This window comes from Leucoraja erinacea, chromosome 34 (assembly GCF_028641065.1).
Source record: "Leucoraja erinacea ecotype New England chromosome 34, Leri_hhj_1, whole genome shotgun sequence".
In the NCBI taxonomy this organism is placed as follows: domain Eukaryota; kingdom Metazoa; phylum Chordata; class Chondrichthyes; order Rajiformes; family Rajidae; genus Leucoraja; species Leucoraja erinaceus.
The window spans coordinates 13,469,025-13,484,226 of NC_073410.1; the positions used below are offsets into that span (position 1 = coordinate 13,469,025).

The 15,202-nt window shown below is 40.7% G+C and overlaps 3 protein-coding genes across 8 annotated transcripts in view; 1 reads left to right on the top strand and 2 right to left on the bottom strand.

The window, feature by feature from the left end:
- Positions 1-15,202, bottom strand: part of ndufb8 (NADH:ubiquinone oxidoreductase subunit B8) — a 212,145-nt gene that overhangs the window by 72,618 nt on the left and 124,325 nt on the right. The window lies entirely within an intron of this gene.
- Positions 1-15,202, top strand: part of fbxl15 (F-box and leucine-rich repeat protein 15) — a 45,627-nt gene that overhangs the window by 9,634 nt on the left and 20,791 nt on the right. The window lies entirely within an intron of this gene.
- Positions 811-15,202, bottom strand: part of LOC129713019 (golgin subfamily A member 2-like) — a 32,506-nt gene continuing 18,114 nt past the window's right edge. For 4 of the 5 annotated variants that reach the window (XM_055661868.1, XM_055661869.1, XM_055661871.1 and 1 more), the window contains exons 9-16: positions 14,420-14,537; positions 13,852-13,895; positions 11,793-11,910; positions 11,199-11,242; positions 9,762-9,891; positions 6,013-6,119; positions 4,005-4,087; positions 811-997 (exon numbers count right to left, since the gene is read on the bottom strand). In XM_055661868.1, the coding sequence (XP_055517843.1) occupies positions 865-997; positions 4,005-4,087; positions 6,013-6,119; positions 9,762-9,891; positions 11,199-11,242; positions 11,793-11,910; positions 13,852-13,895; positions 14,420-14,537 (777 nt within the window). In that variant the 3' untranslated portion in view covers positions 811-864. The remainder of the gene's footprint in view (positions 998-4,004; positions 4,088-6,012; positions 6,120-9,761; positions 9,892-11,198; positions 11,243-11,792; positions 11,911-13,851; positions 13,896-14,419; positions 14,538-15,202) is intronic. The other variant, XM_055661870.1, reaches the window with a different exon arrangement.

Here is a 15,202-nt window from a genome sequence, read left to right on the forward strand (position 1 = left end):
GGCCAAACGACCTAATTCTTATCCTATCACTTATGAACCTCAACTAATCAGTTCTTTCAGAATTAAACTAGTAAAATACCAAGGTACAGGTGTGAAGATTTTATTTAATAATCATGTTATAAAGATCTGTATTATAATGTACGAATGGGTGGCAGCGGCTTCAATTCTATGGTCCAAATGAATGCTCTATTCTATGAGCAAACAAGCAATGTCGATTCCTTGGTGAACTATTGGACAGGAGGTCTAGATTCTAAACAATCCTCTGTCGCAGTCAATCAGAAAATGACAGTGCTTCCATGGTTAGTCTTGGATTCCTTGGTGATGGGTGATGTATCCATTCTTACACTATACAGCAAGCTGAAGGTGGGGAAAGATGAACCTTCATCAGCTGTTTTTTCCTGCTCTCTGTATTCCTAGAAAGGTATCTCTACATTTAAGAATTTCTTTTGGTTAAGATGAGATAACCAAATTTATTGCATTCATTTGGAGATTTGGCTTACGCCTTGGCTTGTATTCAATGCGCTCTTTCATACTGAAACAGAGAGATTGGAGATATGCATTTGAAAACCGTTTTGCGTGAGTACGACATGAGAGTAACTCAAACACCTCATGTCTCGCAGGAGAGGAGGAGTTGCTGGGTGAGGGGAGGGGCACCACGTGCAGACATCGAGGCTGGACAAAGAAACCAGGCCAGGTTTTATGTGTTGATGCCTGAATTACCCACTCCAAACCAATGTACTATGTATCCTATTTATTAGTTAGTAAGTACATAGAAGCAGGTTTTCCAGAGTTGCCCAGTTCACTGGGGTGGGGGTGGGGGTGGGTGCAAGATAGAGTGTAAAATGTCAGGAAATTAGATTACAACTAGAAAACGAAGAATTGATGGGCAATACACACCTTCCGTGTCACCACCACCTCTTCACTGGGGTCGATCTCCAAAGCCGCCTCACATTGCTCGATTGAATCTAAACTGGTGGTATACTTCCTGCGCGCTGGTCTGATAGGAAGAGGTCGATGTTTGGAAAGAAAACAGCAGTATAAACGGCAACACAGTAACCCCACCTTCTCAATGAAATGTTATAGATACCGAGGGCTGATAACACACGGCTTTCAAGGAATTTTCTCCAAGGACTTTGAAGCAGCTGCTTTCTGCAGTCAGTGGATTCCTCTACAAGTGGTTTAATGGAGCAGTACATGAAAGACCATTTCTTGAATTGGAGGAAGCAAGGGTATAGAAACTAGCAAAAATGCCAGGGGAAGAGGAGGAGAAATTATTTTTCACTCTGCAAATTATGACCTAGGTTATATTCCCTGAAAAGGTGGTAAAAATGACAATGATAATATATACTGAGGTTTCGGCCCGAAACGTTGCCTATTTCCTTCGCTCCATAGATGCTGCTGCACCCGCTGAGTTTCTCCAGCTTTTTTGTGTAACCAATGATAATATATATATTTTTAAACAATTCAAAGGCACATGTCAGAGGAAAGGGGGGGGTGCATTGTGGATAAATCGTTCAGTGCTAGTACAAGCAGAATTCTGTAATTCCACATGGTTCGTCAGATTCTATCAAGTAGCAGTGGGGGCAGAATTGCTGCCTTACAGCGCCAGAGACCCAGGTTCAATCCTGACTGTAGGTGCTGTTTGTGTGGAGTTTGCAACTTCTCCCTGTTACTGTGTAGGTTTCCTCTGGGTATTCTGGTTTCCTCCCACATCCCAAAGATGTAAGGGTTTGTAGGCTATTTGGATTGGTTAAAATTGTAATTTGTCCCTCGTGTGTAGGATTGCGCTAGTGTACGGGATGATTGCTGGTCGGCGCAGACTCAGTAGGACGAAGGGCCTGTTTCCACGCTGTATCTCAAGTCTAAAGCAACTAATGTGTTTCTTTTAACAACCTTGGAAGAATAAGATGTCATTAGTGCGTCCAAAGACTAATGACATCTTATTTTTCCAAGGTTGTTAAAAGTGATGGGCGAAATGGATGTGCCATTTTATTACCATGTTAGCAAACAAGCACCTACATTCAACTCGGTGACTCAATTCAACTACAAGCAATGCTTCCTCTGCAGAACCTCTCCTTAGTTCATCATCTCAAGTTAGCCAGTCTGTGAAACAGAGACAACTGTCTTTTCTTTGGACTTGGATCCAGCAGTTGTTTGACTAATGTACACTTCAAAATTTGCACTGTGCGTTCTGCTGCTCCATTTGAAGCGGAATGGTATGGAGCGACTCTAGTGTGTTTTACACCACTCCCTTTCATGAATTGTGCAAACTCTTGTGAACAGAATTGAGGTCCGTTATCAGACACAATTTCCTCTGGAAATCCATCGGACACAAACAGTCCTCGCAAAATGTCTATTGTTTTGCTGGATGTCGTTTTGTTCATTGGAAACATCTCAACCCACTTGGAGTGACTATCAATCACAATGAACAATTGTTGTCCATCTAACTCTGCACCAGGCCACCATAGATAGCTTCTAGCTAGACTCTTTGTTAGACACATTCCCAAATGCTGATCAGGAGGATCTCCTAGCAATTTCACTCCGTATCTTTCAGGGATTACAACTCTCGCTTCCCACATGACACACCCTTTGTCTACTGAGAGTTCATTCCTACGTACAAAAAAATGGTTTCAGTTCTGCCTCTGAATCCGGCAATTTGTTTGGCCATCCATTTGTAACATACTCCTGCACTCTTGACAAAAGTCTGTCAGTGCAAGTAGCCTTCCCAATGTCCCCTGAAGTGAAAGGTAACTCATCTACATGAGAGAAATAAAACACGTTCTCTCTGTTTGGGGTAACCTCCGATTCCAAAGGTAATCTAGATATGGCGTCAGCATTGCTGATACTGGTATGCAGTCAATATCAGTGCCCCGTCTTTGCATTCTGGCTGCTGCCAGAGTTGGTATGTGTGCTTTTAGATTTAGGATCACTGTCAACGGCTGGTGATCTGTCTCGATTACAAACCTTCTACCATACAAGTATTTGTGAAACCTTCCTAATGCCAAAATTTAATGCAAGATCCTCTTGCTCTATTTGTAACTGAGTGTACTAGATGCAAATGCTATAGGCGTCTCCTCTCCATTTACTAGCACATGAGAGACAGCACATGAGAGACAGCACCAACACCGTATGGTGAAGCATCACATGCTAGCTTCATTGGATTAATGACATCGTAATGAACAAGTATTGGACTCTCTACCAACTGAGCTTTACACGACTTGAAAGCTCGGTCACATTCACGTGTCCACTTCCATGGTACATCTTTTCTCAAGAGTTCGTTCAAGGGATGTAAACAGGTGGACAGACATGGCACGAACTTCCCACAATAATGCACTTATCCTAAAAAGGATCGTATCTCAGATATGTTTCTGGGAGTGCGCGCGTTCCTGATCGCATCAACTTTACCCTTGGTGGGGTGTAGACTATCCTTGTCGATCTTATGACGCAAGTACTCTGCCTAGTTCTGAAAGAACTCACACTTTTGTGCCTTCACTCTTACACTGTGTGTCTCAAAGCATTTGAGTACCACTTCCAACCTTTCATCATGTGTCTGCCTGCCAGGGGCTGAGATGAGGATGTCATCCAAGTAACACACCACACCTTCAATTCCGTCTAAAATTTGTGTCATAAACCCTTGAAAAATCCCAGGGGCTGATGATATGCCAAATGGGAGCGTATTGAACTGAAACAATCCCAAATGCGTGTTGATAGTCAGCTTGGATTTAGATTCTCCCTAAATTAAACTAATCTAAAACAAACCAAATGAAAGCCGTTCAGCCATTCGCAACAGAATGTCCTCCTTTAACCAGACGGATTCTCCTTCGTCAAGGAGTTGAATCATTTGTGGCTCTATGACACCACCCTACGAAAATTGACTGCCGTGTTTGCTACCATCATCCACACTTCAAACGTTGTTTGCTGGCCAAAGCATCAAGGGATAATCCCATTTGATCATATGGCACAATAGAAATGCAACTGATATCCCAGTCCAAGTAGAACCAAACCTTAGCTCAGCCAATTCCCTCTTGCTGGAGGACGGATCTTGCTCTGTGCGCTCCTGCTGTGTTGCTTCCAGTTCTTCATTTTCCTGCAAAATGAAAATAGTGCTCAATGTTTATACACACATGAATGCAAAACAAGATTACAACATATCTTTGCTGCGTCCATCTTGGAATCTTTTAAATTTTAAAATATATAAATACATCTGTCTCTGTCTCTGACATCTGTCTCTGTCCGTCTGTACTGCCAGCAACTTTTCCTCAAAAGATTCTGCCCGAGAAGCAAGTTCCTTGTTCTCGTTAATAACATCCAAAAGTCTTTGCTTCATCACTGACAATCCCACCAAATATTCTTCAGGTTTCTCTTGCCCTATTCCATCAGCACTTTCAGACATTTTCACTCCCGCCTTTACTTGAGCCAGATTTTCAAATTCAGTTTCATCAAGGGCTTTCGGCCTTCATTACTTTGTTTTAAATTAGTTTGTTTAAGGGATCTTTAAGGGACTTTGTTTAAGCGGTCCTTGTACAACTATCCATTGCTCTTTGAAGATGGATTTCTCATTCTCAAGATGCTTAATTTGCTGTTGTTGCTTTTGCAACAACTCCTTCAACTGATTATCCTACAAAGACAGGATCTGGTTTAGCACCTCCCTGTACTGAACCAACTGTGCGTTTAGCAGCGCGTTGTCAGAATTAAGGTCATCCATCTGAAGCTGTTGGGAGATATGCTGCCAATGTGATCATCAGTGCACTGGCGGCAGGTCAACCATCAACAGAGTAGTTGTTGACATCGGAAGCATTGGAGAAGTCAAACAGCTTAACTAGTGCTCAGTTTACATCTTCACTTGCTGTACTTTGGCCAGAAGGTATAAAACACGAGAATGTTCTTCTGTTTGTGATTTAAAGTTTTATTCCCTCATAAATAATAGTATCCTAAATATTAATAGAAACGTTTACTTCCTTGCACATGAATTCACAATACAGTTGTACCACGGAACAACAAAGTTGCTGTATTAACAACCCTTTAAATTTCCCAAATGTAGTTACTTGGTATCAAGCTAAAATGAATTCACAAACACTCTACCAATTTGCTTTGATGTATTTTAAATACTTCCCTTGACAAATATTGATCCGTAAATGATCGGTAGTAACAGAGACGGAGATACTGTGCACACTGGATGGAACCCAATGATTATGAACACCAAACATAAAAATTGGGAGTTAAAATGAATCAGGTTGTCACAACGCCAGAAGCCGTCCTTTTGCCCATTATGTCTAAAACTGATCTTTATGGTGAACTATTCAAATGTTAATATATATAAAGGGGTAAATTTGGTAAAATTACAAATATTGGTTTTCCAGATTTGTCAGTGATTTCCAAAATCTGTCTATTGTTTGTCATTTTACTTTTAATATTAGAAATTGAACATGTGCATGATATAATGCTTTCTCATTGCATGAGGCCAGCCATCTCAGTCCAACTTATAATGGCACTGAAAATTGAGTTGAAGGCTTTTTCAGTTTAGCAAATCTCAGTATATATTTACCTTCTCAAAACTAATGAAGGCTTTACACTTTCGAGATGCAGCAGGGAAACAGGCCCTTCGGCCCAATGAGTCCAGACCGACCAGCGATCACCCCAGACACTATCCTGCACACTAAGGACAATTTACAATTTTTACCAAAGCCAATTAACCTGCAAACCTGTACGCCTTTGGAGTGTTGGAGGAATCAGTAACACCCGGAGAAAACCCACGTGGTCATGGGGAGAACGTACAAACTCGGTACAGACAGCACCCGTGGCCAGGATCGAACCCGGGTGTCTGGTGTTGTAAGGCAGCAACTCTACCACTGTGCCACTGTGCTGCCCCCCCCAAACAGAAAAATATTTTATTCAACCTTGGCAAAGCTTAAAATTAATAACAGCGTAAAATGTCGAGTGAACTCAAGCATTAAATTTCCACAGATATATAAAATCAAAGTTTAAACTGAAAGTGTCAGACTGAGCACATACCATAAGGCTTTGGCCAGCTGTGGTCTGCTTTGTCCATCCTTGAAGCTGTCCTTGTCTCTGAAGATCGCCCACTTCCTCCTCCAGCTCCGGCAGTTCTGAGATCAAATCTGGATCAGAGCAGTCAAGAAAGAACCTGTCATCCTCATTCAGTTTTGTGACACAGGAAGACACGTCATTCAGAAAGACAGCATGAACACAGACACAATATGGACTGATTGGACAGTGGTGACCATCGCTACCTTGTGGCTTCCCCAAGTTAAGGTGTTAGTTTCTGACTGGGCTAAAACACCTTGCAGCTGGCTGGCTGGCTTTAAATTTTAAAAGCTTGCAGTAACAAAGCTAAATTAACATCACTGGTATCCCAGAGACTAATACCAATACTGGTTTACATATAGATATAATTTCAGTATTTTATCAAGAGAGGCAGATTTGTCATTTAACCTGCAAATCCATTGTGTGTGAAGCCTGTGTCGTGGCCATTTGGACAAAAAGTTAAGTGTTCTACATTTGCAATTACCAATGTAAATATAGGGGAAAAAATAAATCCTTTCGCATTGAAAAGTTATAAGTAAGTTTGGTTCATTTTACTTACATCAGGTAATGGATGGAATAAACTATAGGTTAAAACAGTGTTCCCTTTCTTTACTAAATAGTCCAAAGAGTTGTACAGCACAGAAACATGCCCTTTTCCATCCAATGTGTCTGTGCTGACTATCATGCCATCTATATTAACCCCACTTGCCTGTGTTAAATAAACCTCCTAGTCTTTCAGTGAAACTTGCGTATTCATAAAAACTCACTCTAAAGTATGTAATTGGAAATTTAGCTGCATGTTTAAGACCCGGAGCGCGGCCTTACATCACCCGGCGCGGCTTTAATGGCCGCGGGACACTTACCATCGCCCGCCGGGGGCTTTGACTCTGATATCGGGAGGAGAACGAGGAGTGCAGGGGAGAGATAAGACTTTGCCTTCCATCACAGTGAGGAGGAGATTCACTGTGATGGATGTTTGTGTAAATTTTGTTGTGTCTTGGTTCTTTTTTCTTGTGTGTATGACTGCAGAAACCAAATTTCGTTTGAACCTCAAGAGGTTCAAATGATAACAAATAAATTGTATTGTATTGTATTGTAAGTTTAATGCAGAGCTAAATGTTATAAAATGATTAGAGTACTGAATTAACTAAAGAATTCAATGAAAGTATATTTTAGTTGGGGTTTATAACAATTTTGGAAAATGAGCAGTAACTTTAACTGGATTGTACTAATCATTTTTGTGCATTACTAGGGCATTCATTTCATCAGGTCCCACATGGTAGGCGAATGCAGAAGATTTGGGCACATGCAATGCAAGGTGGGCTAGCCAGTTGGATCTAAATAGAAGGCAGTGAAGGAAGGATGTTTATCTGATGGGATTATTGTGGTATCACAGAGATCACAGCTGAGATTTCCGTTGTTTGGTGATAACAGCTTTACAAAACACGAGTTAGGCCACACTTCTACAGTTTGATCAGCGATAGATTTGGAGAAAATGGAGAGAAAATTCACAAGGATGTTGCCTGGATTGGAGAACTTTAGTTATGGGGAGAAACTGGATGGATGGGGCTCTTTTTCCCTGGAGTGAGAAAGTTAAGGAGTGACTGATAGAAGTATGTAAGATTATGTGAGGCAGGGTAGAGAGCCAAAATCTTTTTTCCATGGTAGAGTTACAAAACAAGAGAACATAAGTTTAAGGTTAGAAGAGGGAGTTGTAAAGGCGATCTGAGGGAAAGTTTATTTCTCTCCCCCGAGAGGGCTTTGTGTCTGGAACTTGCTGCTAAAGGAGGCAGAATCAAATGCAATTATAACATTTTTAAAGTAATTTTAGACAAACACGTAATAGAAAAGCATAGAAGGAGACATATATAATGCAGGCAAATGAGATAAGTGTAGATGGGAAACAAAAATCAGCATGGACCTGGTGAGATGAAAGGCCCATTCCTGTGCTGCACAACTCACATTCTAATTACATCATCATACTAGGCAAAATATTTTGAACCATCTGTTGTCATCATAAACTAATTACGGAAACAATTCAGCATTGCTGTAAGTAATTATAAGAGCCATGAGAGGCTTAAGGGTGTAAAAGAACCAAGGACTAAAGCGACTCACAAATAAAAGAAAGCTTGTCGCAGCTAACAAGCAACATTTGTTCTGAACAAATGGATGGAACAAGGGGAGAAAATTCAGCCCAAACAAATTTTCAGGGTACAGAATTCCAGAGATTCGCCACCCTTCGCAATGGGAAATTGGTACATATTTCAGTGTCTCTTTATCTTGTATCTAGGGTCCCAACCCAAAACATCCCCTATTCCTTTTCTCCAGAGATGCTGATCTGACCCGCTGAGTTACTCCAGTATTTTGTGTCTATCCACATGTTCAAGACTCAGGCACAAATGGGAAAATATCAACATCTTCACAGTCAGGCTCCATTGAGATGTTTAGCATTTTGAATAATATCACCCCTAATTCCTCCAAACACCAAAGAACACATTCAACTCCCTTGCTGCTTACGATCGGACAACACTCTCGTTGGTCGAATTCGCCTCGCATTGTGCGATATGTTTAATCAGCATTTACATATTTTAATTAGAAGTAAATAAGTATCAGATCAAAATTAAGATGTCCAATGAAATACAGAAATATTTTAATTAAAATTATTTTAAAGTGGATTGTATTATGAAATATTTATGCAAGAAATCATCCAAATCTTTAATTTAGGGTCCATCAGATTATGGATAGCAGATGTAACCAGTTTGCAAATCCAGGAAATTTCATCCATTCAAGTAGATTTCTCTGGATTGTTGTGGACAAGGCTGCAAAGCACCATAGTTTGTATCAGTATTCAAAACCCTGGGACAACTTCATGATTTCCAAAGTCGTCCAAAATCCAAAGTTCCCACGTTCATAATATAATAACTAAAAACATTTAAACATTACAACAACCTCAAAATCTGAGGGATTCATATCAGGACAACTATCTTCATAAATATTCTGTCTCTACAATTAATCTACCTTGGGGAAACCATTCAGAAGAAATGTCACTGGCTTATAGATACAAACAGGCAAGACACACAGTAATCATTAGTTTGTCAATGGCAAGATAATTTTTTACTTCAACGATGGACATGAATACTTGGGCGTAAAAATAAACCGAATATCAGTTCTGGGGAGGGTGGGATGTAAACTATATGCTAATGCATTTGCCAACTAACTTATTAGCAAATATTAAAAGTGAAATGATTGTGGCAAAACAATTTTCCCCTCTGTTTTGTGATTTGGAGTTTTGTGATTTGCAAAGGATATTCAAAATGAAATTTGACTCAACATACAAAGCACCAAAGAACGTTTAAAGACAGTAATTTATGGCCTCATGCAAAGAAGGCCAAACATTCACTATTGTGCAATGGTAAAGGTTGCATAGGAAGGTGGGAATGATCAATGGCAAATCATATTCCACAGTAATTGCACATCGACACTTCTGAGCAGGGTATGTTCTGTGAATAACAATTCAGTCACAGCACAATTTAGCTAGTGAAGTGCCTTTGTCTTGACTGAAATATGGACAACAAACAGATCCGTAAATAGAGGTGCACTCGACTTTCAAGTCATCAAGATCAAATCAAGTCATTCACTTCTTAAATATTTTAAATTAAAACAAAGTAAACTGTATGATTTGTTCCAAGTGAGAACCAGAGAGCACCACAACTTACCTTCTCTTTTTTCCTCAACTTGATTCACCCTTAAATGCATGGCAATCCGCCAATCGGCATGGCTCGGTGTTGACTTAGAAACCATTTCTTGCCACTTCACCAGTTCCTCTTCAGATTCAGAGTCACTTATCTACAGACACATTACACACAAAGCAACATCATCCACTCATCTAACTGGCCAATTAGATGCTTGATGCCATAAGAAACAGAAGTGCTTCGGCATGATACAAGAGTAATGATTCTATGTTTGCCTCCCGGACATATTTGATTAACAAAATAGCAAGCTGATTTGAAGTTTAGAGTTATTCGGCAAGACGACCAGAGGTGTGATAAGCATTAAAAACGTAACTTCATGGTGAAAAATATAGTTTAAAAAAGTTTACCATTTTTTATTCTCTGCTGGAAATGATTTGACGATTTCAGTGATATTCAGATACAAGTAAAATTATTTTAATTGTCTTTAAGATAAATGGACCTATGGGCAATGAAGCACAGACTTGTTCCTTTTAATGTACACCTTCAAGACATATTGTTACGTCATTAGAATTGCAAGTTGTAGAATTGGATAATTGGAAACTTTTATCACGTTAAAAAATCAGCCCTTGAGCCTTATTCATTCTATCACGTGATCATGGCTGATTTGATCTTTGATCTAAACATTTACCTAATCCCCATAACCCTCAATTTTCCCGCAGTGTAAAATTCTAGCTGGCTAACCCTTGAATATACTGAATGGTTCTCCACCCACAGCTCCGGAGGGTAAAGAATTCAAAAGATTCTCAACCCTCAGAGGAGAAATGTCAATTACTTTGGATGGCGGTGGAGGCCAAGTTAGTGGATATTTTTAAGGCATAGATAGATTCTTGATTAGTACAGGCATCTGAGATTATGAGGGGAAGGAAGGAAAATGGGGTTAGGAGGGAGTAATTGATCAGTCATGATTGAAAGGTGGGGTAGACTTGATGGGCCGAATGACCTAATTCTACTATTCCTTATGACCGTATAATATTAATAGGTAAAATTCCCCAACCATATTAAAAAGTCAGGAAATACTCTGTTGGGTCCCCAACCACACCAGCTAATTCAGTAGACTTTCTCCGTGTCCAAGGTGTGTGGTAATGCATACAGAAACCATCTGGTGTGAAAGCAAATAGCACCCCTCAGATGCAAGCATCAAGCCAAACAGTAAGGATGATGATAGAAAAAGAGCAAAACAAAAATTTACTTAAATTACCCATTTAAAAAAAAAAAATCTGAATAAGCAACGTAAAATTATTTGTAAAATGCAATGTATATTAATTAGCAGGATACTTGAGACTCTTGAATCTGTGCAGAATGCGCACACTTGGAATTAAGATTGTACGTGGGGGAATTAAATGCATCACAAATTCTCTCAACCTGGGAAGTTGCTCCCTTGGTAACTTGTTCTAAACCTACTTGGTATTGATCTTCACGTTCTTCTGCTATTGTTTGAAGGTTCTCTGTAAGAAAACACATATCACCATTTCAATAAAGAGAACGAGGCAGGGTCCCTGACCTGAAACGTCACCCATTCTATCTCTACACAGATGCTGCCTGTCCCGCTGACTTATTCCAGGTTTATGTGTCTATTTTCGGTTTAAACCAGCAACTGCAGTTCCTTCTTACACAAGAGAATGAAGGATCTCTAACCAAATAACCCTTCCATTTCTCTCTCTTCCATTCTCTCTCTCCCGCACCCTAGTCCTCTTGCTAATTTCACCATTTATATTCCTTCATTATCACCTCATCCCCAGCCAACAATGAACCATTGTCAGCTCCACCACCCCCCCCCCTCCCCCCAGTCATCGATGCAGGCTCTGCTTTGTTCTGTACCTCCCCATACCTCTAATTTCCCCCTCCCTGACTCTCAGTCTGATCCAAAACATCACCTATTCTTTTCTTCAGAGATTGCTGCCTGATCTGCTGACTCGAGCATTTTGTATCTCTCTTCGGTGTAAACCAGCATCCCCAGTTCCTTCTTACCCAATTAAAGTCATACTATACACACACCATTTTCTGCCTCGACGCATTGTGGCCAGTTCACATTTAAGTGTAACTGGTCGTCCTCCTCTTCATTGTCGATCTCCACATCTTCGTGTTCCAGCAGCAGCTTCTGAGCAGAAACAAGCTGGGTAGAAATAAGTTTAGTGTCAATTAAAGCCAAGGGATTTCTAGTGGTCTGTGAAATAGCCACCATTCAAATTCTAGATTAAATATTTTGCTTTATGACTCTGCAGGCAAGTAAGACTAGTGTAGATGGGGCATGTTGGTCAGTGTGGGCAAGTTGGGCTGAAGGGCCTGTTTCTGAGCAGTACGACTCGAAATAATTTTAGCATGCATTATACTTTTAATGTGCCACTGCCGACAGCTCCATTCTTCCACAACTATTTTATGATTGAATTTTTCTGCAGGCTCACATCTATCCCATGTCACTTATTCTTCAGAAAGGGGTTCTACACGGAATGGAGTGAGCAGTGAAATGTAGGGAAGCACTCCTTCATACAATTGAGCCCAGATTAAAAATATACAATGTACATAACTAACTATGTAAAAAAAATGTTTTAAATTGTTTCCTATAATGCTTCAACAGGAACTCAAAAGATTCTCAACCCTCAGAGGAGAAATGTCAATTACTTTGGATCCATCTTCACTGAGGAGGATATAAACAATCTTCCTGATGTACTAGTGGCCAGAGGATCTGTGGTGACGGAGGAACTGAAGGAAATCCACATTAGGCAGGAAATGGTGTTGGGTAGATCCCCAGGGCCTGATGGTCTGCATCCCAGGGTACTTAAGAAAGTGGCTCTAGAAATCAGGACGCACGGTGATAATTTTCCAATGTTTTATAGATTCAGGATCAGTTCCTGTGGATTGGAGGGTAGCTAATGTTATCCCACTTTTTGAGAAAGGCGGGAGAGACAAAAGGGAATTATACACCAGTTAGCCTGACATCGGTGGTGGGGAAGATGCTGGAGCCAATTATAAAAAATGAAATAGCGGCACGTTTGGATAGCAGTAACAGGCTCGGCCCAAGTTAGCATGGATTTACGAAGGGTTTCATGCTTGACTAATCTGTAATTTTTTGAGGCTGTAACTAGGAAAATGGACAAGGGAGAGCCAGTGGATGTGGTGTACCCGGACTTTCAGAAAGCATTTCAGATAGGTCCCACATGGGGGATTAGTGGGCAAAATTAGGGCACATGGTATTAGGGCTAGAGTGCTGACATGGATAGAAAATTGGTTGGAGACAGGCAACAAAGAGTAGGGATTACCGAATGGCCCACTCCTGCACCTATTGCCTATTGTCTATTGCAGCTTTGAAGCCAATCCTTATCCTGAGGCTATGCCCTTTAGGTCTAGACTAAAGGACGTTATTTTTGGAAGGAGATGAGGGAATATTTCTTTACCCAGAGGGTGGTGAATCTGTGGAATTCCTTGCCACAGATGGCGGTGGAGGCCAAGTTAGTGGATATTTTTAAGGCATAGATAGATTCTTGATTAGTACAGGCATCTGAGATTATGAGGGGAAGGATGGAAAATGGGATTAGGAGGGAGCAATCGATCAGTCATGATTGAAAGGTGGGGTAGACTTGATGGGCCGAATGACCTAATTCTACTATTCCTTATGACCGTATAACATTAATAGGTAAAATTCCCCAACCATATTAAAAAGTCAGGAAATACTCTGTTGGGTCCCCAACCACACCAGCTAATTCAGTAGACTTTCTCCGTGTCCAAGGTGTGTGGTAATGCATACAGAAACCATCTGGTGTGGAAGCAAATAGCACCCCTCAGATGCAAGCATCAAGCCAAACAGTAAGGATGATGATAGAAAAAGAGCAAAACAAAAATTTACTTAAATTACCCATTTAAAAAAAAAATAATCTGAATAAGCAACATAAAGTTATTTGTAAAATGCAATGTATATTAATTAGCAGGATACTTGAGACTCTTGAATCTGTGCAGAATGCACACACTTGGAATTAAGATTGTACGTGGGGGAATTAAATGCATCACAAATTCTCTCAACCTGGGAAGTTGCTCCCTTGGTAACTTGTTCTAAACCTACTTGGTATTGATCTTCACGTTCTTCTGCTATTGTTTGAAGGTTCTCTGTAAGAAAACACGTATCACCATTTCAATAAAGAGAACGAGGCAGGGTCCCTGACCTGAAACGTCACCCATTCTATCTCTACACAGATGCTGCCTGTCCCGCTGACTTATTCCAGGTTTATGTGTCTATTTTCGGTTTAAACCAGCAACTGCAGTTCCTTCTTACACAAGAGAATGAAGGATCTCTAACCAAATAACCCTTCCATTCTCTCTCTCCCGCACCCTAGTCCTCTTGCTAATTTCACCATTTATATTCCTTCATTATCACCTCATCCCCAGCCAACAATGAACCATTGTCAGCTCCACCCTCCCCCAGTCATCAATGCAGGCTCTACTTTGTTCTGTACCTCCCCATACCTCTAATTTCCCCCTCCCTGACTCTCAGTCTGATCCAAAACATCACCTATTCTTTTCTTCAGAGATTGCTGCCTGATCTGCTGACTCGAGCATTTTGTATCTCTCTTCGGTGTAAACCAGCATCCCCAGTTCCTTCTTACCCCATTAAAGTCATACTATACACACACCATTTTCTGCCTCGACGCATTGTGGCCAGTTCACATTTAAGTGTAACTGGTCGTCCTCCTCTTCATTGTCGATCTCCACATCTTCGTGTTCCAGCAGCAGCTTCTGAGCAGAAACAAGCTGGGTAGAAATAAGTTTAGTGTCAATTAAAGCCAAGGGATTTCTAGTGGTCTGTGAAATAGCCACCATTCAAATTCTAGATTAAATATTTTGCTTTATGACTCTGCAGGCAAGTAAGACTAGTGTAGATGGGGCATGTTGGTCAGTGTGGGCAAGTTGGGCTGAAGGGCCTGTTTCTGAGCAGTACGACTCGAAATAATTTTAGCATGCATTATACTTTTAATGTGCCACTGCCGACAGCTCCATTCTTCCACAACTATTTTATGATTGAATTTTTCTGCAGGCTCACATCTATCCCATGTCACTTATTCTTCAGAAAGGGGTTCTACACGGAATGGAGTGAGCAGTGAAATGTAGGGAAGCACTCCTTCATACAATTGAGCCCAGATTAAAAATATACAATGTACATAACTAACTATGTAAAAAAAATGTTTTAAATTGTTTCCTATAATGCTTCAACAGGAACTCAAAAGATTCTCAACCCTCAGAGGAGAAATGTCAATTACTTTGGATCCATCTTCACTGAGGAGGATATAAACAATCTTCCTGATGTACTAGTGGCCAGAGGATCTGTGGTGACGGAGGAACTGAAGGAAATCCACATTAGGCAGGAAATGGTGTTGGGTAGATCCCCAGGGCCTGATGGTCTGCATCCCAGGGTACTT